Raw genomic sequence first — 26190 nt, forward strand, 5'->3', positions numbered from 1 at the left:
GAAGGACACATCCTTATTCCACCATGTACTGAAAGCCATGGCTGTGTAGGACTGTAGATAACCTGGTACATGCCAGAGGGTCCCAACCTCTGCTGATGATGATGAAGATATAAGCTTTGCAAAAAGACCAACTTTAATCTGTCCTTGGTCCCATTCCTGACTGACCCTTCATCAGCTTTTATCTGTATATGAAGTGATGTATTTGCGTTGTGAATCTTCATCGGTTAATTTACAGTCCTCATTACACTATTCCTGAAGGTGCAGAGCAGAGACTTGGGGATTGTTTGGCTTTCTCTCCTCTGAGAATTGATGAACTATTAAAGGACACCATCATGTGTTAGTACAAGACATTTTTTTATTTATAAGCTGACATTAAATTATATTCCATCATCTGCTCTTTGTATCTTCATCAGTTTTCTGCAAATAATCCCACTGCAATGATGAAGAACCAAACATCCATCACCAGCGTTCTTCTCATGAGTCTATGTGATAACCAGAAGACCATCCATGTCCTCTTCATCTTCTTCCTCCTCATCTACCTGATGACTGTCTTCTCCAACTTCCTCATCCTCCTTCTAGTTGTTACTTGTGCTCATCTTCATACACCCATGTATTTCTTTCTTGGTAACTTGGCTTTCTTGGACATGTCCTACTCATCAGTCACTGCCCCCAGCATGCTCTCCCACCTCATCACCCAACACTGGTCCATGTCCCTCTCAGAATGTAAAGCACAAGTGTTCTTTGTGATGTACTTTGCAGGTTCTGAGGCTTTATTATTGTCCTCCATGTCTTATGACCGGTATGTGGCCATCTGCCGTCCTCTCCACTATTCTCAGGTCATGTCTTGGAGCACATGTGCTCAGATGGCTTCTTTGGTTTGGTCAACTGCTTTCCTAGTCTCAGTCTTATATATCACATGTTTAAAAAGATTGACCTTCTGTGGTCCCAACCTCATCCAGAATTTCTTTTGTGATTTGCCGCATTTGTTCCAGATCTCCTGTACTGATACTACAATCAATTTTCTAGTTGGAATTATTGTAGGAGGTATCATTTGCACCATAGCCTTTGTAGCCACATTTTACCCCTATGTCAGAATATTTAGGGCAGTGCTCAGAATCGGCACCAGTGATGGGAAGAGTAAAGCTTTCTCCACCTGTACTTCTCATCTGACTGTGGTGCTCATATATTATGCATCAATAACTTTTATCTACCTCATTCCTGACACAAGTGATCTCCTTACACTGAATCGAGTGGTCACTGTGATCTACACCCTGATCACCCCCTTACTGAACCCCTTAATCTACAGCCTGAGGAGTAAAGACCTGAAGGCCGCACTGCAGAGAGCGTTACATATACACCGGCTGCATCCAGACACCGCTACAAGGAGATGAAGATGCCTACACCTGGTCAGGGGCTGCCATAAATTTGTGCCAAAACGTGAGACTTTCACATCTGTATTCAAGTGACAACTCAGGGAACTCTGCAGAAAACTAGACAATGGTGAAATTTTTACGGGAAACACAAGCGCCACGACAAGTCTCAAAAATTGAAAAAAAAGGCAAAACAAAAGTTTGATACATTCGCCGCTTTGTGCTGAAAACTCTACGTGGTCAGGGGAATGTTGTAGAATTTACTGCATTAAAGACTGAAACCAGAAAAATGTCTTTCAAGATGAAGGATAACGGGAGGTTGTAGTGAGATTGATCTTTGCCCTTTGATTTTGTTGTATTCAATCATAGAACAGTTATTATGTGAGTTCTGCATTATATTCTTTTTTTTTGGGTGGGGGAAGAATGTGACCAAAATAAATTCTCATTTTGACTATTTCTAATAGTGAACATTATGGAGGATGCATAATGGTTATATATTTTTAGGTCTGTTACTTTGAGTTGATAATGTTGTTCTCAGTGTTACACCCCTGCGAGCAGCTTCCTATCTTATACATGACACATGATGGGTGGGAGATTTGCAAGCCCGGAGGCGTGTAGCCGTTGGGCTAATGACTGCACAAAGGGGTCTTAGTTAGCGGAGTTATAAGTACAGGAATAGGCCCTCTTTAACTGAAGTGGTTTTTTCCCTTTCCTTTCTGTCTCCCTGCGTATCCCAGGGAGGTGGGGGCTACGTGACTAGGGGCGGGGCTGGTGGTGGGGCTACGTGACTAGGGGCGGGGCTACGTGACTAGGGGCGGGGCTTGTGTCGTGGGTGGTACAGGAAGTGAGCATAGCATAAATAGGGGCTGCAGACGTCACTCACCCTCTTTCTGGATTGCGTTTCCCACCCGCCCTCCCTTTGTTTAAGGTACTTTCGGCGTTGCTTTTGTCACAGCTGGCGGTTAGTTGGGATATTTGGCCTACATGCCCATTGGCTGGCAGGCATACAGGTGGGAGGGGTTTTGTTGCTCTTGGTTTGTTATTTAAATTTGTTACCTGTTCAATTTATGTTTTAAATAATACACAAAAAAATAATATAAAAAAATTACGAGATGTTTATTATAATAATATATAAAGCTGTGGCCGACCCTCACGTCAACCCACATATGTTTAAATTTAATACAAGTCTCTGTGTGTTTATTTATCGGCGAAAATTGGTTTAGGGTTAAAGGGGCCTGTGCTCCCGGTGGTTTATGGTTTAATTTTATTTGGGCAGTCGTCCCGGATGGTGCTGCCTTCACCTGCTCTCATGTGCAACACCCTCGCCGATGCAAGGCAGAAAGGTTGTTGTGAATACCATGTAGCTTGCAGCCTGTGTAGGGTTTGATCAACCCCACAGCAGGTCACTACATAACAACTACATCACACAGATGAACACGGCAGAGGTAGAGCCTGCCTGGTAAGGCAGGAGTTAATTGTTTTCTATGATGCAATTCCAGCAACCAATCACATGGTTTGTGAGCTGAGATGTAATTGGAGGAGTAGCCACCACCTGACCAGTGGGAGTAACAAAACCCCTGGTCAGGAAACTTCTATAGAGCAGTCTAGTCTAGTTAGACAGGAGGACAGACTCAGAGGAGTCAGTGCAGCCAGCACACCAGACCAGAGCAGGAGAGCTCAGCTCCCTGCCTGAGTGTAATTAGTTAGTCAATGAGAGGAAAGGGATATCATCCTACCTCCAAAGGTGATATTTGAAGCAACCCAGGACAAGCTGAAGCATCCTTCCAGGACACAGCTATCTCCCAGCCTGCCATTGCGTCCAGGCTGGTGACCTACTCCTGTGGCTCCCTCCAACTGCATCTCCAGCATTCTACCATTCTGTTAAGGCACATTGCTACCGTTCCTGCAGGTTCCCAATAAAGAACTGTAAGTTATTTTTGTTCAACGTCTGCCTCCGTCTGGTCCCTGCTACTACGGCTGTCACCATCACGGGCACCCTGTCCACCACACAGAGACTCATACTCTAGACACCAAAGGGTTGCCCCAGGGAGAACCGCTATAGCAGCCTCTCCCTCATCATTTCTTGCCAACACCACCCTGCTGGAGACCTGCCAGGCTGTAGGACAGCCCTCCGGTTCCCCATACCAAGCACCGTGACACTAGCGTGCCCACTGCCACAACCGTCAGCCACTCAGGTACTGCGGGCCCCAGCTGTCTCTAGGCCCCAAGAAAAGGCTAGGCCCGGTGGGGGATGTTTCACATGTATCAGCTTCTATAGTGGAACCATGAGGGATCTGAGCAGCACCAATGCTGATGAGTATCAGGACCCCCACAACCTTTCTTTTATGTAGGGGGTGCACTCACTCTCCTCCACCTTGTCTTGTGGGTGTTATTTTTTCCCAATTAGTTTACAGATGTAAAACATTTAAGACTCTAAACTGGATAATAAAATTAGAACCAGGACCAGATACATAAATACTGTTAATTACACCAAGGGCCAGACCTAAAAATAAATCAGGTCATTTCCTAGTGCCAACCCCAAAGTAATGAGACCCCAAAATAAATCAGATACAGGCTTCTCACTGCCCTACATGTCCATGGGTGATTCCATGTAGTCTCCTCCCCACCAATATTCTCAACCTTTTGAGCTAGGGAACCTGTCATAATGATTTCACATTTCACGTGACTAAGGTTGGGGAAAAAAGCCAACAAGTCCAATCTATAAGATTATACAAATGTTTTCATCCCGTAACACATTATCATTTTGTTCTCAAGTAAATCATCCAGGCCTCCCTTAAATATTTACAAAGTATCCACTATTACAACCTCCTGCAGCAGAGAGTTCCACAGTCTCATTGCTCTTACAATAAAGAATCTCTGTCTATAGTGATGGTAGAACCTCCTCTCCTATAATCATAGAGCAAGTCCCCTGTCTATGATGATGGTAGAACCTCCTCTCCTCAAGGTGTAGAGGATGCCCCCTGTCTATGGTGATGGTAGAACCTCCTCTCCTCAAGGTGTAGAGGATGCCCCCTGTCTATGGTGATGGTAGAACCTCCTCTCCTCTAGGTGTAGAGGATGCCCCCTGTCTATGGTGATGGTAGATCCTCCTCTCCTCTAGGTGTAGAGGATGTCTCCTGTCTATGGTGATGGTAGAACCTCCTCTCCTCTAGGTTTAGAGGATGTCCCCTGCCTATGGTGATGGTAGAACCTCCTCTCCTCAAGGTGTAAAGGATGCCCCCTGTCTATGGTGATGGTAGAATCTCCTCTCCTCTAGGTGTAGGGGATGCCCCCTGTCTATGGTGATGGTGGAACCACCTCTCTCCTAGGTGTAGAGGATGCCCCTGTCTATGGTGATGATAGAACCTCCTCTCCTCTAGGTTTAGAGGATGTCCCCTGTCTATGGTGATGGTAGAACCTCCTCTCCTCTAGGTGTAGAGGATCCCCCGTCTATAGTCATGTTAGAACCTCCTCTAGGTGTAGAGGATGCTCCCTGTCTATGGTGATGGTAGAACCACCTCTCCTCTAGGTGTAGAGGATGCCCCCTGTCTATGGCGATGGTAGAACCACCTCTCCTCTAGGTGTAGAGGATTCCCCCTGTCTATGGTGATGGCAGAACCTCCTCTCCTCTAGGTGTAGAGGATGCCCCCTGTCTATGGTGATGGTAGAATCTCCTCTCCTCTAGGTGTAGAGGATGGACCCTATCTATGGTGATGGTAGAACCTCCTCTCCTCTAGGATGCCCCCTGTCTATGATGATGGTGGAACCATCTCTCCTCTAGGTGTAGAGGATGCCCCTGTCTATGGTGATGTTGGAACCACCTCTCCTCTAGGTGTAGAGGATGCCCCTGTCTATGGTGATGGTAGAACCTCCTCTCCTTTAGGATGCCCCCTGTCTATGGTGATGGTGGAACCACCTCTCCTCTAGGTGTAGAGGATGCCCCTTGTCTATGGTGATGGCAGAACCTCCTCTCCTCTAGGTGTAGAGGATGCCCCCTGTCTATGGTGATTGCAGAACCTCCTCTAGGTGTAGAGAATACCCCCTGTCTATGGTGATGGTAGAACCTCCTCCCCTCTAGGTGTAGAAGATCCCCCTGTCTATAGTGATGGTAGGTCCTCCTCTCCTCTAGGTGTAGAGGATGTCCTCTGTCTATGGCGATGGTAGAACTGCCTCTCCGCTAGGTGTAGAGGATGCCCCCTGTCTATGGTGATGGTAGAACATCCTTTCCTCTAGGTGTAGAGGATGCCCCCTGTCTATGTTGATGGTAGAACCTCCTCTCCTCTAGGTGTAGAGGAGGCCCCCTGTCTATGGTGATGGTAGAACCTCCTCTCCTTTAGGATGCCCCCTTTCTATGGTGATGATAGAACCTCCTCTCCTCTAGGTTTAGAGGATGTCCCCTGTCTATGGTGATGGTAGAACCTCCTCTCCACTAGGTGTAGAGGATGCCCCCTGTCTATGGTGATGGTAGAACCACCTCTCCACTAGGTGTAGAGGATGCCCCCTGTCTATGGTGATGGTAGAACCACCTCTCCTCTAGGTGTAGAGGTTGCCCCATGTCTATGGTGATGGCAGAACCTCCTCTCCTCTAGGTGTAGAGGATGCCCCCTGTCTATGGTGATGGCAGAACCTCCTCTAGGAGTAGAGGATACCCCCTGTCTATGGTGATGGTAGAACCTCCTCCCCTCTAGGTGTAGAAGATCCCCCTGTCTATGGTGATGGTAGAACCTCCTCTCCTCTAGGTGTAGAGGATGCCCCCTTTCTATGGTGATGGTAGAACATCCTTTCCTCTAGGTTTAGAGGATGCCCCCTGTCTATGCTGATGGTAGAACCTCCTCTCCTCTAGGTGTAGAGGATGCCCCCTGTCTATGGTGATGGTAGAACCTCCTCTAGGATGCCCCCTGTCTATGGTGATGGTAGAACCTCCTCTAGGATGCCCCCTGTCTATGGTGATGGTGGAACCACCTCTCCTCTAGGTTTAGAGAATGTCCCCTGTCTATGGTGATGGTAGAACCACCTCTCCACTAGGTGTAGAGGATGCCCCCTGTCTATGGTGATGGTAGAACTGCCTCTCCTCTAGGTGTAGAGGATGCCCCCTGTCTATGGTGATGGCAGAACCTCCTCTCCTCTAGGTGTAGATGATGCCCCCTGTCTATGGTGATGGTAGAACCTCCTCTCCTCTAGGTGTAAAGGATGCCCCCTGTCTATGGTGATGGCAGAACCTCCTCTCCTCTAGGTGTAGAGGATGTCCCCTGTCTATGGTGATTGCAGAACCTCCTCTAGGTGTAGAGGATACCCCCTGTCTATGGTGATGGTAGAACCTCCTCCCCTCTAGGTGTAGAAGATTCCCCTGTCTATGGTGATGGTAGATCCTCCTCTCCTCTAGGTGTAGAGGATGTCCTCTGTCTATGGCGATGGTAGAACTGCCTCTCCGCTCGGTGTAGAGGATGCCCCCTGTCTATGGTGATGGTAGAACCTCCTCTCCTCTAGGTGTAGAGGATGCCTCTGTCTATTTTGATGGTAGAAGCTCCTCTCGTCTAGGTGTAGAGAATGCCCCCTGTCTATGGTGATGGTAGAACCTCCTCTCCTCTAGGTGTAGAGGATGCCCCCTGTCTATGGTGATGGTAGAACCTCCTCTCCTCTAGGTATAGAGGAGGCCCCCTGTCTATGGTGATGGTAGAACCTCCTCTCCTCTAGGTGTAGTGGATGCCCCCTGTCTATGGTGATGGTAGAACCTCCTGTCCTTTAGGTGTAGAGGATGCCCCCTCTCTATGGTGATTGTAGAACTGCCTCTACTCTAGGTGAAGAGGATGCCCCCTGTCTATGGTGATGGTAGAACCTTCTCTCCTACAGGTGTGGAGGATGCCCCCTCCCTATGGTGATGGAGGAACACCTCTTCTTTAGGTGTAGAGGATTCCCCCTGTCTATGGTGATGGTAGAACCGCCTCTCCTCTAGGTGTAGAGGATGCTCCCTGTCTATGATGATGGTAGAACCTCCTCTCCTACAGGTGTAGAGGATGCCCCCTGCCTATGGTGATGGAGGAACACCTCTTCTTTAGGTGTAGAGGATGCCCCCCGTCTATGGTGATAGTAGAACCTCCTCTCCTCCAGGTGATGAATATGCCCCCGGTTTATGGTGATGGTAGAACCTCCTCTCCTCTAGGTGTAGAGGATGCCCCTGTCTATGGTGATGGTAGAACCTCTTCTCCTCTAGGTGTAGAGGATGCCCCTCTCTATGGTGATGGTAGAACCTCCTCTCCTCTAGGTGTAGAGGATGCCCCTGTCTATGGTGATGGTAGAACCTCTTCTCCTCTAGGTGTAGAGGATGCCCCTCTCTATGGTGATGGTAGAACCTCCTCTCCTCTTGGTGCAGAGGATGCCCCGTGTCTATGGTGATGGTAGAACCTCCTCTCCTCTAGGTGTAGAGGATGCCCCCTGTCTATGGTGATGGTAGATCCTCCTCTCCTCTGGGTGTAGAGGATGCCCCCTGTCTATGGTGATGGTAGATCCTCCTCTCCTCTAGGTGTAGAGGATGCCCCCTGTCTATGGTGATGGTAGATCCTCCTCTCCTCTAGGTGTAGAGGATGCCCCCTGTCTATGGTGATGGTAGAACCTCCTCTCCTCTAGGTTTAGAGGATGTCCCCTGTCTATGGTGATGGTAGAACCTCTTCTCCTCTAGGTGTAGAGGATGCCCCTCTCTATGGTGATGGTAGAACCTCCTCTCCTCTTGGTGCAGAGGATGCCCCGTGTCTATGGTGATGGTAGAACCTCCTCTCCTTTAGGATGCCCCCTGTCTATGGTGATGGTGGAACCACCTCTCCTCTAGGTGTAGAGGATGCCCCTTGTCTATGGTGATGGCAGAACCTCCTCTCCTCTAGGTGTAGAGGATGCCCCCTGTCTATGGTGATTGCAGAACCTCCTCTAGGTGTAGAGGATACCCCCTGTCTATGGTGATGGTAGAACCTCCTCCCCTCTAGGTGTAGAAGATCCCCCTGTCTATAGTGATGGTAGGTCCTCCTCTCCTCTAGGTGTAGAGGATGTCCTCTGTCTATGGCGATGGTAGAACTGCCTCTCTGCTAGGTGTAGAGGATGCCCCCTGTCTATGGTGATGGTAGAACATCCTTTCCTCTAGGTGTAGAGGATGCCCCCTGTCTATGTTGATGGTAGAACCTCCTCTCCTCTAGGTGTAGAGGAGGCCCCCTGTCTATGGTGATGGTAGAACCTCCTCTCCTTTAGGATGCCCCCTTTCTATGGTGATGGTGGAACCACCTCTCCTCTACGTTTAGAGGATGCCCCTGTCTATGGTGATGATAGAACCTCCTCTCCTCTAGGTTTAGAGGATGTCCCCTGTCTATGGTGATGGTAGAACCTCCTCTCCACTAGGTGTAGAGGATGCCCCCTGTCTATGGTGATGGTAGAACCACCTCTCCACTAGGTGTAGAGGATGCCCCCTGTCTATGGTGATGGTAGAACCACCTCTCCTCTAGGTGTAGAGGTTGCCCCATGTCTATGGTGATGGCAGAACCTCCTCTCCTCTAGGTGTAGAGGATGCCCCCTGTCTATGGTGATGGCAGAACCTCCTCTAGGAGTAGAGGATACCCCTTGTCTATGGTGATGGTAGAACCTCCTCCCCTCTAGGTGTAGAAGATCCCCCTGTCTATGGTGATGGTAGAACCTCCTCTTCTCTAGGTGTAGAGGATGCCCCCTTTCTATGGTGATGGTAGAACATCCTTTCCTCTAGGTTTAGAGGATGCCCCCTGTCTATGCTGATGGTAGAACCTCCTCTCCTCTAGGTGTAGAGGATGCCCCCTGTCTATGGTGATGGTAGAACCTCCTCTCCTCTAGGTGTAGAGGATGCCCCCTTTCTATGGTGATGGTAGAACCTCCTCTAGGATGCCCCCTGTCTATGGTGATGGTGGAACCACCTCTCCTCTAGGTTTAGAGGATGTCCCCTGTCTATGGTGATGGTAGAACCACCTCTCCACTAGGTGTAGAGGATGCCCCCTGTCTATGGTGATGGTAGAACTGCCTCTCCTCTAGGTGTAGAGGATGCCCCCTGTCTATGGTGATGGCAGAACCTCCTCTCCTCTAGGTGTAGATGATGCCCCCTGTCTATGGTGATGGTAGAACCTCCTCTCCTCTAGGTGTAAAGGATGCCCCCTGTCTATGGTGATGGCAGAACCTCCTCTCCTCTAGGTGTAGAGGATGTCCCCTGTCTATGGTGATTGCAGAACCTCCTCTAGGTGTAGAGGATACCCCCTGTCTATGGTGATGGTAGAACCTCCTCCCCTCAAGGTGTAGAAGATTCCCCTGTCTATGGTGATGGTAGATCCTCCTCTCCTCTAGGTGTAGAGGATGTCCTCTGTCTATGGCGATGGTAGAACTGCCTCTCCGCTAGGTGTAGAGGATGCCCCCTGTCTATGGTGATGGTAGAACCTCCTCTCCTCTAGGTGTAGAGGATGCCTCTGTCTATTTTGATGGTAGAAGCTCCTCTCGTCTAGGTGTAGAGAATGCCCCCTGTCTATGGTGATGGTAGAACCTCCTCTCCTCTAGGTGTAGAGGATGCCCCCTGTCTATGGTGATGGTAGAACCTCCTCTCCTCTAGGTATAGAGGAGGCCCCCTGTCTATGGTGATGGTAGAACCTCCTCTCCTCTAGGTGTAGTGGATGCCCCCTGTCTATGGTGATGGTAGAACCTCCTGTCCTTTAGGTGTAGAGGATGCCCCCTCTCTATGGTGATTGTAGAACTGCCTCTCCTCTAGGTGAAGAGGATGCCCCCTGTCTATGGTGATGGTAGAACCTCCTCTCCTCTAGGTGTAGAGGATGCCCCCTGTCTATGGTGATGGTAGAACCTTCTCTCCTACAGGTGTGGAGGATGCCCCCTCCCTATGGTGATGGAGGAACACCTCTTCTTTAGGTGTAGAGGATTCCCCCTGTCTATGGTGATGGTAGAACCGCCTCTCCTCTAGGTGTAGAGGATGCTCCCTGTCTATGATGATGGTAGAACCTCCTCTCCTACAGGTGTAGAGGATGCCCCCTGCCTATGGTGATGGAGGAACACCTCTTCTTTAGGTGTAGAGGATGCCCCCTGTCTATGGTGATAGTAGAACCTCCTCTCCTCCAGGTGATGAATATGCCCCCGGTTTATGGTGATGGTAGAACCTCCTCTCCTCTAGGTGTAGAGGATGCCCCTGTCTATGGTGATGGTAGAACCTCTTCTCCTCTAGGTGTAGAGGATGCCCCTCTCTATGGTGATGGTAGAACCTCCTCTCCTCTAGGTGTAGAGGATGCCCCTGTCTATGGTGATGGTAGAACCTCTTCTCCTCTAGGTGTAGAGGATGCCCCTCTCTATGGTCATGGTAGAACCTCCTTTCCTCTTGGTGCAGAGGATGCCCCGTGTCTATGGTGATGGTAGAACCTCCTCTCCTCTAGGTGTAGAGGATGCCCCCTGTCTATGGTGATGGTAGATCCTCCTCTCCTCTAGGTGTAGAGGATGCCCCCTGTCTATGGTGATGGTAGATCCTCCTCTCCTCTAGGTGTAGAGGATGCCCCCTGTCTATGGTGATGGTAGATCCTCCTCTCCTCTAGGTGTAGAGGATGCCCCCTGTCTATGGTGATGGTAGAACCTCCTCTCCTCTAGGTTTAGAGGATGTCCCCTGTCTATGGTGATGGTAGAACCTCTTCTCCTCTAGGTGTAGAGGATGCCCCTCTCTATGGTGATGGTAGAACCTCCTCTCCTCTTGGTGCAGAGGATGCCCCGTGTCTATGGTGATGGTAGAACCTCCTCTCCTCTAGGTGTAGAGGATGCCCCCTGTCTATGGTGATGGTAGATCCTCCTCTCCTCTAGGTGTAGAGGATGCCCCCTGTCTATGGTGATGGTAGAACCTCCTCTCCTCTAGGTGTAGAGGATGCCCCCTGTCTATGGTGATGGTAGATCCTCCTCTCCTCTAGGTGTAGAGGATGCCCCCTGTCTATGGTGATGGTAGAACCTCCTCTCCTCTAGGTGTAGAGGATGCCCCCTGTCTATGGTGATGGTAGAACCTCCTCTCCTCTAGGTGTAGAGGATGCCCCCTGTCTATGGTGATGGTAGAACCTCCTCTCCTCTAGGTGTAGAGGATGCCCCCTGTCTATGGTGATGGTAGAACCTCCTCTCCTCTAGGTGTAGAGGATGCCCCCTGTCTATGGTGATGGTAGAACCTCCTCTCCTCTAGGTGTAGAGGATGCCCCCTGTCTATGGTGATGGTAGAACCTCCTCTCCTCTAGGTGTTGAGGATGACCTCTAACTATGGTGAAGGTAGAACCTCCTCTCCTCTAGGTGTAGAGGATGCCCCCTGTCTATGGTGATGATAGAACATCCTCTCCTCTAGGTGTAGAGGATGCCCCCTGTCTATTGTGATGGTATAACCTCCTCTCCTCTAGGTGTAGAGGATGACCTCTATCTATGGTGAAGGTAGAACCTCCTCTCCTATAGTTGTCCATTCCACGCACCATAACTTTGACCTTGGGGAAGAGCATATCAGGTTTAACCATAAGATGAATTTGGGGCCCAGACCACATCTTCCTAATCTTCCTCAACCATTCTGCTACAATTGAGAAAAAGCAGAGCCCCCTGGTCCAAAGCCTGGATGTAACAATAACCCTGTGAATATTCTGCCCTATCCATCTCCCTATAATCTCTGCGAGACAACTTACCAAGTGTTTAGTGATTATTTTACAATCAGAATTTAAATGCAAAATTAGTTGATAAGAACCTAAGAGCAGCAAATCCTTATTGATTTTTTTAGGATCATGATCGTTAAAATGGTTTTAGTGGGATACGGAGGGTTTGGAGTTTACTTTACATTTTAAATTTGTAATTTTTTTTAAAATTTGTTTTCCCTTTTTATTTTGTCCCTCGAAGAGACTATAAGGTGCAATAGTGTGACCAGTCCCTGAAATACTATGGGTATTGTACATAAACCCTATGAGTGGTGGGAGGAGCCTTCAGTAGAAGACGTCCCGGAAAGCATTTTGGGTTATAGAGGCTTCAAGATGCCCATTGTGTCTCTGGGCCACCTGTGAGATTTTCTAGTCTTCTGGTCAATCAGTCTAGGCTTACATGTTGTCAGGATTCAGGGTTAGTGTACCCACTGTACAACCGCAAGCTATGATGTTAAACAACACCTGGCAGTGGAATCTAAGTGGCACCCGATTTTCACCAGAGCCCGCCGCAAATGGGTTGGACTTGCTGCAACAGGTTGCTCCACAGGTGCGACTTTGCTCGCAGTGGCGGCCAAGGTGCAGTACAGAATCATGAGACAGAATCGTGGTCGGGGACGGGCAGGAGGTCAGGACAGGCGGCAGGAGGTCAGGACAGGCGGCAGGAGGTCAGGACAGGCGGCAGGAGGTCAGGACAGGCGGCAGGAGGTCAATGGCAGAGCAAAAGGTCAAGGCTCGCAGAAGAGTAGCAAAGTCAGTAACAGTACTGGGGTCAAAACGGGAAATTAGGATAAACGCACATGGCAAGCAACACTGCTTTTTTAATGGAATTAGAGCACAAATATCAGACGGGGCATAAGGGAAGAGGTTGGCTATTTATTGAGTTACCATGTGGCCAGCGCCAAATAGCGGAGCGCTGGCCATTTAAATCTTGCAGAGCTGGTGCACGCGCACACTAGGAGGTGGGGAAGCGAGCAGCCAATAAACCAGCTTGCAGCTCCTTTGCAACTACAGGCATGTCATCTGTAGGCATGGCTGTGATTGGCCAGGATAGACATGTCACTCTGCAATATGAGAGCAGGGTCACATGGCCAGATACCGTTACATACAGGAGACAGAGCCAGGGAGAGTCACTTGGAAATGGAGGAAGTTTGGGCCATCACACTCCCAAGCTATGGTCCTGAATAAAAGAATTTCCAAATAGCTGGCCTTTGAAATGCTTTCATACAGGCTGGTGGTGATAGACAGCCTCAAAGATCTGATGGCAGCAGCTGTCCCACTGTATGAAGTTCCCCTGTATCAGTATCAGTAAGCATGGGCAGAAATGTTATATCTCCTTAACTGCCCACTGGGTTAATGTATTTAGCAGCTGGTGCCGAGGCAGGAGGCTTGCATTCTGCCCTCAATCAGGATTGCCAAACATTACTCCTTGCCTCCAGTTGCCTCCTCCTCTACTGGTTCTTCATCCAGTCAGCACAGTGCCTGCACTACATGTTTTAGCCAAGTAATGGGGAAATGGCAGCAGGTGTGCTAAAACTCATCTGTCTTGGCTGTGGACTGGGATCCAGGAGAAGACATATGCAGGGTTGCTACCACAGAACCTCAAGCTTGGCAAGATGGTGTGCAACAATGGCTGGAACCCTGTGGCAGCTTTTGGCCGAGCCAGGTTGATGCACTTCCCATGTATTTAGTGGTATTTCCCAACTTGGTGGTGCAAAGGTCTCTGGCCTACACAGATGCTGCCTCATAAACCAGTATGAAAATGAATGCCCTGATACCTCATTACGCTATTCCTGGAGGTGCAGAGCAGAGGTTTGGGGATTTTCTTGCTTCTGCTCCTGAGAGAACTGATGAGCTATAAAAGCCATGAATTTATTTCTGAAAATTAAAAAGCTGCAATGATGAAGAACCAAACATCCATCACCAGCTTTCTTCTCATGAGTCTATCGGATGACCAGAAGACCATCCATGTCCTCTTCATCTTCTTCCTCCTCATCTACCTGATGACCGTCTTCTCCAACTTTCTCATCATCCTTCTAGTTGTTACTTGTGCTCATCTTCATACACCCATGTATTTCTTTCTTGGTAACTTGGCTTTCTTGGACATGTCCTACTCATCAGTCACTGCTCCTAGCATGCTCTCCCACCTCATCACCCAACACTGGTCCATCTCCCTCTCAGAATGTAAAGCACAAGTGTTCTTTGTGATGTATTTTGCAGGCTCCGAGGTTTACTTGTTGGCCTCCATGTCTTATGACCGGTATGTAGCCATCTGCCATCCTCTCCACTATTCTCAGCTCATGTCTTGGGGCACATGCACATGCATGGTGTCTATGGTTTGGTTGACTGCTCTTCTTGTCTACATCATGTATATTATGTGTTTAAGAAGGTTGACCTTCTGTGGTCCTCCTAATCGCATTTGGAATTTTTTCTGTGATCTTCCCCATTTGCTCCAGATCTCCTGTACTGATACTACAATCAATGTTCTACTTGGAGTAATTGTAGGAGGTATCATCTGCACCGTAGCCTTTGTAGCCACATTTTACCCCTATATCAGAATATTTAGGGCAGTGCTCAGAATCGGCACCAGTGATGGGAAGAGTAAGGCGTTCTCCACCTGTACGTCTCATCTCACTGTGGTCATCATATATTATATATCAATAACGTTCGTCTACCTTGTTCCTGACACAAGTAATCTCCTTACACTGAATCGAGTGGTCTCTGTGATCTACACCCTGATCACCCCCTTACTGAACCCCTTAATCTACAGCCTGAGGAGTAAAGACCTGAAGGCCGCACTGCAGAGAGCGTTACATATACACCGGCTGCATCCAGACACCGCTACAAGGAGATGAAGATGCCTCCTGCTCAGGTAACAAATTCTCACTTTGCATTGAATTTTACCCTGACAGTGGGAATTTTCTTATAATTGTCCAATGTTTCCTTCCTTCTAAAATCAACTTTAAAAAAAAAAATATGCTAATGAATATTACATGCTAATAATAATGAATAAAAACAATATAATAATTCTTATACTGCATTTTTGACAAAGTTCAGAGTTGTGTTTTTTCCTATATAGAATAGTGAAGCATTGTTCTGGTAATACCCAATTGTGTCTGTTTTTTATGTTTTTTAAAACCTTAAATAAAAAAGAAAAACTTTTTAAACAAAAAATCTATTTTGCATTGCCTCTTAGCGGAGGGCTGGTTTTTTTTTTGGCTAGATAAGTTTTAATTTTCATTGATATAATTTTTAAGGAAAGTGCAACATTTTGATCCCTCTATATTTAGTTATTTTAGGGTTAGAGTTAATTCTTTGTATTTTACATTATTTTATTTTTGACCAATTAACTCAGTTTCTCCCCCAAAGCAGGATATAAAATTAAGACCGTAGACCAGACCGACAGGACAGAACACAAAATGAATTCAGACTTAAGACCTCAAATTGTTTTAATACCTTTAGATCACAAACAATAAAAAGAAATCCCTCATCCCCAGATGCGGCTGCAAAGGAATGTATAAAGGTGATAATCCAGAGGTAGAAATAAATCCCAAACCCTGGTACCAGCAGTGGAATCCAGCAGCCCAATAGTCTCAGGCAGCAGAGTTAAGCTTAGTTTGGAGGGGAGTTTGAGGGGAGATAAAAGAAAAGATTATTGGATTGTCCAACCGGGAGATGATGAGGGCATGGACCAGCAATTTTCTAGATTGAGGAAAGGTCGGATGCAGGAGATGACTCCAAGGCAGTGGACTGTAGGGACCAGGGAGAGTGTAGGGCCATAGTCTAGTGGGAAGGATGTGTTAGGTGGTGGAAGAAGGATATGGCTGATAGATCCTCTGGGAATCTGGTGATTTGTGGCCTTTGAACGTGGCATGGTTGTTGGTGCCAGAAGGGCTGGTCTGAGTATTTCAGAAACTGCTGATCTACTGGGATTTTCACGCACAACCATCTCTAGGGTTTACAGAGAATGGTCCGAAAAAGAAAAAACATCCAGTGAGCGGCAGTTCTGTGGGCGGAAATGCCTTGTTGATGCCAGAGGTCAGAGATGAATGGGCAGACTGGTTCGAGCTGATAGAAAGGCAACAGTGACTCAAATCGCCACCCGTTACAACCAAGGTAGGCAGAAGAGCATCTCTGAAAGCACAGTACGTCCAACTTTGAGGCAGATGGGCTACAACAGCAGAAGACCACACCGGGTGCCACTCCTTTCAGCTAAGAACAGGAAACTGAGGCTACAATTTGCACAAGCTCATCGAAATTGGACAGTAGAAGATTGGAAAAACGTTGCCTGGTCTGATGAGTCTCGATTTCTGCTGCAACATTCGGACGGTAGGGTCAGAATTTGGCGTCAACAACATGAAAGCATGGATCCATCCTGCCTTGTATCAACGGTTCAGGCTGGTGGTGGTGGTGTCATGGATCCATCCTGCCTTGTATAACGGTTCAGGCTGGTGGTGGTGTCATGGATCCATCCTGCCTTGTATCAGCGGCTCAGGCTGGTGGTGGTGGTGTCATGGATCCATCCTGCCTTGTATCAGCGGGTCAGGCTGGTGGTGGTGGTGTCATGGATCCATCCTGCCTTGTATCAGCGGGTCAGGCTGGTGGTGCTGGTGTCATGGATCCATCCTGCCTTGTATCAGCGGCTCAGGCTGGTGGTGGTGGTGTCATGGATCCATCCTGCCTTGTATCAGCGGGTCAGGCTGGTGGTGCTGGTGTCATGGATCCATCCTGCCTTGTATCAGCGGCTCAGGCTGGTGCTGGTGGTGTCATGGATCCATCCTGCCTTGTATCAGCGGCTCAGGCTGGTGGTGGTGGTGTCATGTTGTGGGGAATATTTTATTGGCACTCTTTGGGCCCCTTGGTACAACGCCACAGCCTACCTGAGTATTGTTGCTGACCATGTCCATCCCTTTATGAGCACAATGTTCCCTGTAACATCTGATGGCTACTTTCAGCAGGATAATGCGCCATGTCATAAAGCTGGAATCATCTCAGACTGGTTTCTTGAACATGACAATGAGGTCACTGGACACAAATGGCCTCCACAGTCACCAGATCTCAATCCAATAGAGCATCTTTGGGATGTGGTGGAACGGGAGATTCGCATCATGGATGTGCAGCCGACAAATCTGCGGCAACTGTGTGATGCCATCATGTCAATATGGACCAAAATCTCTGAGGAGCTTCCAGCACCTTGTTGTATCTATGCCACGAAGAATTGAGGCAGTTCTGAAGGCAAAAGGGGGTCCATCCCGTTACTAGCATGGTGTACCTAATAAAGTGGCCGGTGAGTGTAGATCTGTGTGTCATCTGCATAGGAGTAATATTGGAAGCAGTGAGACTTAATGAACTGTCCTAGGCAAGAACTGTAGATGGAACGGGTCAGTGAACAGAACCTTCAAGAATGTCAACAGAGAGGGGCCGAGGTGGAGGGCTGGTATGAGAGTGATAGACATTGAACATCCGGGTGGAGAGGTATGAAGAGATCCTTGAAAGGACCAGATCAGTGATACCAAGACAACATAACGTCTGCAGCAGGAGAGAATGGTCAACAGTCTCAAAGGAAGAGGATATATCATTAAGGAGGAGAGCAGAATAGGGCTGTGATCTTTGGCAAATAGTAGATCAATGAAGATTTTGGTCAGGGCAATCTCAGTGGAGTGATTGGGTAGAAAGCCAAGATTGGGTCAGAGGCCAAGATTGGGCTGGAATATTGGAGTTTGTCAAAAAGGGAGGATAGTTCCAGATGGTCATGTTGTTCCAGGAGTTTTAAATGGAAGTAGCGATAGTTTAGCAGAGAAGATGGGTCCAGAGTTGTCTTCTGTAGGATGGATGTTGCATGTTTAAAGGAAGTTGGAACAATTCTAGTGGTTACCAAAAGATTAAATAGAAGCCTTGGCTGTGATGAGCCAGTGGTGAGGTTGGCGATAGGACACCATGGGATTGGATCGAGCAGGAGAGCCAGGAGTGAAATAAGGCAGTATTTAGACTAGTCCAGGACAGAACGCAAACTAAGTGCAAAACAGTCAGCAGGGTATCTTGTGCTTTACTTTAGGGGAAGAGGTGATGCTGAAGCCCAAATGGGTACAGTTTGTCCAAATATATAAATTATTTTTACCTAAAGAAGGCACCAAAAGTTGATCAGACCGAATACCAGACACTTAAATTAATTCAGCCCCAGACCTGAAATTAGACCTCAAACTCTAAGTAAATAAGACCCTATACCAGGATTGTGCTTATATTTAACATTCCCCCAGCCTCTTCATATTACTTAGTGAATGCTGTGGTCATGTTGGGCTTGCAGCTCTCCAGGGTGTTACCAGTAAATGGCACAGAGACATCTGACCTCTGCAGTTGAGGAGGATTGAGACCTTGGCCTTCCTGACCCGTGCACCTTCTATATTCTCGCTGTATAATCTCTATATTTTTTGCATTGAGAATCTTCACTGGTAAAACTGAGCAAAATTCTACATCATAAACAAGAATGGAAATGAATGCCCTGAGACCCAATTACACTATTCCTGGGGGTGCAGAGCAGAGACTTAGGGATTCTCTGGGCTATGCTCCTCGGAGGACTGATCAGATATAAAAGCACGCCGTCCTGTAACTATAAGAAATCTTCTATTCAACTTCATATATTCCATCACATGCTCTACATGTTGTCATCAATTTTATTCCTAGACATGATCCCACTGCAATGATGAAGAACCAAACATCCATCACCAGCGTTCTTCTCATGAGTCTTTCCAATGATCCGAAGACCATCCATGTCCTCTTCATCTTCTTCCTCCTCATCTACCTGATGACTGTCTTTCCCAACTTCCTCATCCTCCTTCTAGTTGTTACTTGTGCTCATCTTCATACACCCATGTATTTCTTTCTTGGTAACTTGGCTTTCTTGGACATGTCCTTCTCATCAGTCACTGCCCCAAAGATGCTCCATGACCTCATCACCCAACACTGGTCCATGTCCCTCTCAGAATGTATAGTACAGATGTTCTTTGTCCTGTATTTTACAGGCTCGGAGGCTTTCTTGTTGGCCTCCATGTCTTATGACCGGTATGTAGCAATCTGCCGTCCTCTCCACTATTCTCAGCTCATGTCTTGGGAAATGTGCATTCAAATCATGTCTTTGGTTTGGTCAACTGCTTTTCTAGCTTCCATCATATATACCTTATGTTTGAGAAGATTGACCTTCTGCGGTGCTAACTTCATCCATAACTTCTTTTGTGATCTTCCACATTTGCTCCAGATCTCATGTACTGACATATCTATCAATGTTCTAGTTGTAACAGGTGTAGGGGCAGTTCTCAGCATTATAGCAATTACTACCACATTTTACCCCTATGTCAGAATATTTAGGACAGTGCTCAGAATCCGCACCAGTGATGGGAAGAGTAAAGCTTTCTCCACCTGTACGTCTCATCTGACTGTGGTCCTCATATATTATGCATCCGTAATTTTTATCTATCTGATTCCCAGTGCAAATAATTTCCTTACACTGAATCGAGTGGTCTCTGTGATCTACACCCTGATCACCCCATTACTGAACCCCTTAATCTACAGCCTGAGGAGTAAAGACCTGAAGGCCGCACTGCAGAGAGCGTTACATATACACCGGCTGCATCCAGACACCGCTACAAGGAGATGAAGATGCCTCCTGCTCAGGGCAGGTGAAGTAGCCAAAAAACAACAATTCCTTCCTTGTATTTGTTTTAGGAATCACAGAAGTTGTAATTGTAAGTATTTTTTCTTTTATCTAAAACATTGATGAATTATTCGAGGCTTGAATTCTTTTAATTTTAAATGTTACTTTTAGTTGCAGTATTTTTACAGTTTGGCCTCCTGGTTACCGTACCAACCTTTCCGGAACTGCACAGTCCACTTTTGGCAATGATTTCGGTAATTAATTGATTAAAAATAACATCATTATAAAATGTTAAAACTCTGAGGAAATAATGAATCGAAATTGCAGCCACTTTTTTCAATTAGAAATGTTGTGCCATTTACTGTATAGTATGAATAACTATTCCATCTGTCTGATTTCAGGGCAAGAAAATGAAATATAAAATCTAATTTTATAGTTTTGCAAAACTTTGTAATATCAGTGCAGATCACAAAGTATCGCTGAGGATGTGCTGATGAGTGTGATTTTGTTCTACGGTTCCATTCCGTCCTTACTAGTCTGAACACTGCTTTACTTCCTTACTGACTTTTTTGATTGATTTCCACCACATCCATTTGTCTCTTGTTGATTTTATTCTGGGTTGCAAACAGTTATTTTAGCTGAGATGGACAGAATATTCCTCCTTTTATAATCTACCCTGCTGCTCTGCCTTGGCTGGATATCAGGGATCTAATCTTACAATTTTTTGGACAGGGAGTCTGACATCTTTTATAAGACATGCCTGGATGCCGACGAGTGAGGACGTGTAGTTGAGGAGCGCTGTGCTACCCGGGCTACAGAAGCACAAAATAAGCAGGCCAGCCCTTACCGGAGCATGGGTGGACGACGGGGACAAGCAGCCCGCTCGTCCAGGATCCAGGAGAGGCCAGTGACGCCGCATCCCGTGGCAGATTTCTTTAAGAGAAGAGCGGCAGAAGAGCCAGCGGTGCGAGCCAAGATGGCGCCCGCTACACTAGGAGGTGAGCTCCCTCCCTCCCCTTCCCCCGTACTGCAGCGCCTGCCGCCTGCCTCAAGAGCCCAAAATATAGGACCAGGAATAGCCGAGGGTTGGCTGGCTTCACCGCCCTCAGCAACCCAGCTGTGCCCCAATGTGCATGCAAGGGTCTCGTGTCCCCAAACATCCCCAGCTCCCTTTCTCACACCTCCGATACCTGGTCCTGCCTTCATGGAGGAGAGTATAGGGGACAATCAGATAGCAGCAGACTGGGCCTTCTCTGGGCCTCAGCCCTCACTGCCACCATCACCCCTTTCTTCATTGGAAGATGAGACTCAGGGGCCCTCACAACCTTCAATCGATAAGGCAGGACACAGCCTGACCCAACCATGGGGACACTTTACAGTCTCTCAACCTCGCTCACCGTGCCTACCGCATGCCGCACTAAAGAGCTGCAGTTCCATATCCACGCCTCCAGCGATGTCTCCGCAACATTTATCCTCTCTACCCCAACTGTCCCCCTCTCTCCAAGACCCACTTTGGCTTTATATCCAGCAAATGCCAACTAAAAAGGACTTTATGGAGCTGATCGATGAAGTCAAAGAAGCGTGCAGACAGGAAATTGCAGCGGTGCACAAAGACCTACAACAAGTAGCACAGAGAGTGGATGTGTTAGAAGATGATCATAATGCAGCCCGTACAGTGATCTCTGCCCTGCAGAACCAAGTGACTGATCAAGCCTCAACTATCAGAGATCTAAAGCGATATATAGAAGACCTTGACAACAGAGGCCGTCGCCACAATATTAGGGTGCGTGGCATTCCGGAACAACAAAGGGAGGAGGATGTACAAGCCTATCTACAACGGCTGTTCAATATGATCTCAGATAGAGAGCCAGAGACGCCGCTAAAAATGGACAGAGCTCATAGGGAACTTCGCCCAAAAACTAGCGGCCCTCTTAGAGACATTATTTGCCACATCACTAATTTTGAAATCAAAGAGAAAATCATGAAGTGTGCAAGACAACTTAAAAATATCTCTGTACTGGGCTCTCGGCTTCAACTGTACCAAGACCTATCCTGGATTACACTCCACCAATGCCGTGCCATTAAACCTCTCCAGGATACGCTACGCGAAAAAGGGATACCCTATCGCTGGGGATTCCCATTTAGCTTGACGGCAAAAAAGGACAGTTACTCAGCTACTCTTCGCTTCCCAGAGGATCTCCAGGCTTTTTGTGAAACGTTCCAGCTGGACCCTCCTGATTTACCTGACTGGCCACATCAACCGATGACAACAACATTGCCTCCTACTTGGCAGCTACTTCGCCCTTCTAAGAAAAGACAGAGAGCCCCGGACCAGAGTCGCAGGCCCCCGATGGGGCGATAAGTATTATTAACAATGTTTCTCTTGCTAATGTCTGTATTACCTGTCCCACATAATAATAATGCTATACCCCAACTGTTCATGAGGATAGAAAAGCCACTTGTTGAAATTACATGTATATAGCTTTAGACCATATTAGCTCCCTTCGTCCTCCTATGTTCCCCCTTAGGTGAAGGAAACTACAATGGCCCTACTTACAAGCCCGGAGTAGGCTTAATAGTCGCTCTCTGACCGCCCCGCGATATGTCGCCACACAGTCACGTTTATCCCCCCCATAGGGAATTCTCCTGACAGTCCTCGCCCCTCCAAACCTACTATGGTTTGCGATTGTTTCTTGGAAGGTTCGCAGCGAGAACGGCCACAAGCCTCCCTCGCTATACACATGGTTTGTTATAAGAACCCTGCGGCTAAAGAGTTTACTTTTTATTCACAACCCCATAGAACAAACTCTAGAATAGACTACTTCTTTGGTAACTACCCTGCCCTCAAAGCTACACAGCGGGCCACTATTGGACACATTACATGGTCAGACCATGCCCCTGTTTCAGCTGACGTACAGCTTGAAGATGCTTTTTCTAGAAATCCGCACTGGCGCCTAAATGACACCCTTCTCACATCCATACCCTCCCGAGACTCCTTACGAACGGTCTTGACTAACTACTTTAAAGAGAACACCCCAAAGGGCAGCTTCAGTACCGATCCTGTGGGAGGCCCATAAGACAGTCTTTCGGGGGGAAGCGATTTCATTAGCTTCCAAATTGAAGAAGGACAGGCTTCTCAATTATTCTAAATTTAAAAGGCAATTACAGCAGGTGGAAAGGGACTATGCTTCCCAACCAACACACCCCCTACCCCGGAGAATCCTGGTACTCCGCTCTAGAATAAGAGAATTAGATTTACTGGACGTTGAACGCATGGTTACATTTTCTAATCGCAGATTCTATGAATTTGGGAACAGGGCACACACCATGCTTGCAAATCAGCTGCGCAACAAAACAGCTAACCAAACACCATGTAATATTAAAGATATGGCGCCCTGCACCATCACCCAACCAAAATTGCCGAGCTCTTTCACTCTTACTACTCCACTCTCTATTCTTTGCCGTCAAAACTCCCATCTACCCCCCCTGCACGAGAGGCAAAACTAGATCAATATCTTTCTCAATGCTCCCTCCCCAGACTATTTACAGAAGCCCTGAGTCAGTTAAATAAAGAGTTTACTCCGGAGGAGGTGGAAGAAGTCGTAAAGGGTCTCCCGGGAAACAGAGCCCCGGGTCCCGTTGGTTTCTATTACAAAACCTTCCTGCCACTTTTCCTGCCTCATTTGGTGGAGTTGTTTAACAAATTTCTTAAAGGGGAAGCGATCCCCCACACGATGCTAACCTCCCACATCATGGTAATTCCTAAGCCAGGGAAGGACCCCCCAGAATGCACCAGCTAGAGGCCCATTAGCCTACTGAGCGCAGATCTTAAGATTTTCACTAAGCTTCTTGCCAATAGACCGAGTGACTGGCTCCCACAGCTGGTGCACAAGGACCAGGTCGGGTTTGTCCGATATAGACAGGCGGGAGATAATACCTGTCGTATCCTTGATCCGATAGACCTGGTACAGAAAAGCAAATCAGAGGCCCTTTTATTGAGTCTGGATGCTGAAAAGGCATTCGACCGTTTAAACTGGCACTACATGTTTAGGACATTAACCCATTTTGGTTTCCGTGGACCATTTCTGAATGCCTTGACAAGCTTGTACTCATCTCCCACAGCACAAATTCGGCTTCCACATGCTCACTCGAAACCTCTGGTGATCAATAACGGAACCCGTCAGGGTTGCCCACTGTCCCCTTTATTGTATGTTTTAAGTATAGAACACTTAGCAGTACATATTCGTAACAATCCGGACATTAAGGGCATTAAAATAAGAGACAAACATTTTAAAATAGCTTTGTTTGCCGATGACGTCCTCCTTACACTCACCGACCCTCTCATATGATTGCCAAATTTACATGCCGCAATTGAGAAATATAGTGCAATTTCGGGATATAAAATTAATCAGACTTAATCTGAGGCGTTACCAATTAATTTACCCCCCAATTTGCTAAAGTCCCTAGAAGATAACTTTCGCTACAGCTGGTGATTGACCTCTTTAAAATATCTCAGGATTAAGCTCACCCCATCCTATACTTCCCTCTATAAAGAAAATATTCCTTCCTAGATCCAAGACACGAGGAAACAGCTACAGAGCTGGCGTTCATTGAATCTCTCTATGTTACGGAAAGTAGCAGCTATAAAAATGACGGTTCTCCCTAAATTCCTATACCTGTTTGAGACGTTACCAGTGATAGTCCCAGTGCAAACCCTGAGACTCATCCAATCGATGTTCTTAGATTCTGTATGGAACTCCAAAAGACATAGGATTCCAAAGACAGTCTTGATGGCACCCAAAACAAAGGGGGGACTGGGACTACCTGACATTGCAATGTACTACTATGCTGCACACTTGAGACATATGGTGTCTTGGACTTCCCTGGCAGCCTTCAATAGATGGACGGAAATAGAGAAGCTGTGGCTGGCCCCCACTCACCCAGCTGCATTGATTTGGGAACCACCTGTTGAGATGCCTGCACGTGTTCTCCCCGGCCCCATGGCTCTTACTAGGGAGATGTGGCGGCGGTGCTGTATTCGGTACTCCCTGGCTACTTTACAGTCCCCTCTAACCCCATTTCTTTACACACCGGGTCTACCTAATAGTCTTAATTCCGAATTTGTAAGCTTCTGGAGGCCGATGCAAATCTTCCAAATTAAAGATCTAGTAAACCCAACAACCAGAAATCTCCTGAAGCTATCAGACCTTAATAATGCGTCTGATCAGTTTGCCCCTGCAGCTAGTACATATCCACAGATCTATCAATATAGCTTGTCAGTTCTGAATTCCCCAGCAGTACCGGACCTCACAAAGTTTGAGCGTTTCTGCCTCCAAGGGACTTATTTCAGACTTATATACTTTGCTCATGACTCAGACATACCCAGACTCTTATACTCATAAATATACGACCAAGTGGGAGGACTGGCTGGGCAAGACGCTCACTTTATCGGATTGGAAGAAGATATGGGACAGGGCTCCGAAAGGTTCCCTTTCCACTATGTATAAAGAGAACCAGTATAAAATTTTAATGCATTGGTACCATACCCCTGCACTTCTGCATAATATGAACCCTACTATCCCAGATATCTGTTGGAGATGCGATGCACCAAGGGCCACTTTGCACCATGTTGTTTGGGAATGTCCGAGGTTACAACCTTTCTGGGCGATGGTCCGAGACGTAATAGAAGGAGTAATGGGGGTGAATCTGTCAACTGACCCGACTATGTTTTTGCTGGGACTCCCACCCCCTGACATGGGGAAATTACAAACAAAATGACTCCTTCATATTTTATGTGCTGCAAAGAACCTTACCTCCCTGAACTGGAGACAACCCACACCACCCTCTAGGCTAGATTTTTACTCTCGTATCAGACACATTCGCATGCTGGAACACATGACAGCGTCAATTCACGAAAAAGTAGACCAATTTCTTAGAATTTGGACCCCTTGGGATATGAACGGAGACAATCTGCCTACATCTTAAGTGTTAGATCCTACCTCTTGGCATTAAGAGATCCATGGTTATGTTTTGTTCTGTTTTTCTTTATCACTTTATTATGTTAACGTTTGGACCCTAGCTCCCTTAATCTTTTCGAATTAAGAACCGTATTACAGGAAGTATTACATCGGATGGAATCACAAATGTACTATGGACACTTCATGCATTGGACCTTGTTCTTTATTGTCTCTATAAGTCATTTGCCTTATCTTTTATTCTCGGGACTTAGTTTTGAGGTCCTGCGCGATCTCTCCATCCTTGCTTCTATAGATATATGGTATATGCTCATACCGCTGCTGTAATAATTGATTTTGCTGGATACATATAATCATCTTTGTTTTTGAAAAATAATAAAAAAGTAAGTTGGAAAAAAAAAAAGATTTGCCTCTGTACTTGCTATATGTCTTATTTGGAGTTTAACCTTCTGTATGTTGCATTCCTTAACACTTTGCCTGTTTTCTGACCATCTGTTTTGTCT

General features: G+C 47.1%; 3 protein-coding genes across 3 annotated transcripts; all 3 read left to right on the top strand.

Annotated features, from left to right (window-relative positions):
- Positions 1 to 440: 440 nt before the first annotated feature.
- On the top strand, positions 441 to 1391 carry LOC140104683 (olfactory receptor 5V1-like). The gene has a single exon (XM_072128321.1). It carries the CDS (start codon positions 441 to 443, stop codon positions 1389 to 1391), a length of 951 nt encoding a protein of 316 aa, XP_071984422.1.
- A 12574-nt stretch (positions 1392 to 13965) lies between these two features.
- On the top strand, positions 13966 to 14919 carry LOC140104684 (olfactory receptor 1496-like). The gene has a single exon (XM_072128322.1). It carries the CDS (start codon positions 13966 to 13968, stop codon positions 14917 to 14919), a length of 954 nt encoding a protein of 317 aa, XP_071984423.1.
- A 3845-nt stretch (positions 14920 to 18764) lies between these two features.
- On the top strand, positions 18765 to 19715 carry LOC140104689 (olfactory receptor 1J2-like). The gene has a single exon (XM_072128327.1). The coding sequence runs from the start codon at positions 18765 to 18767 to the stop codon at positions 19713 to 19715; it is 951 nt and encodes a 316-aa protein (XP_071984428.1).
- The last annotated feature ends 6475 nt before the right edge of the window (positions 19716 to 26190 follow it).

This window comes from Engystomops pustulosus, chromosome 10 (assembly GCF_040894005.1).
Source record: "Engystomops pustulosus chromosome 10, aEngPut4.maternal, whole genome shotgun sequence".
Lineage (NCBI taxonomy): Eukaryota > Metazoa > Chordata > Amphibia > Anura > Leptodactylidae > Engystomops > Engystomops pustulosus.

Bases quoted from the DNA above. Each gene is read 5' to 3' on its own strand.
- LOC140104683 (XM_072128321.1), top strand. From the start codon at position 441: ATGAAGAACCAAACATCCATCACCAGCGTTCTTCTCATGAGTCTATGT.
- LOC140104684 (XM_072128322.1), top strand. From the start codon at position 13,966: ATGAAGAACCAAACATCCATCACCAGCTTTCTTCTCATGAGTCTATCG.
- LOC140104689 (XM_072128327.1), top strand. From the start codon at position 18,765: ATGAAGAACCAAACATCCATCACCAGCGTTCTTCTCATGAGTCTTTCC.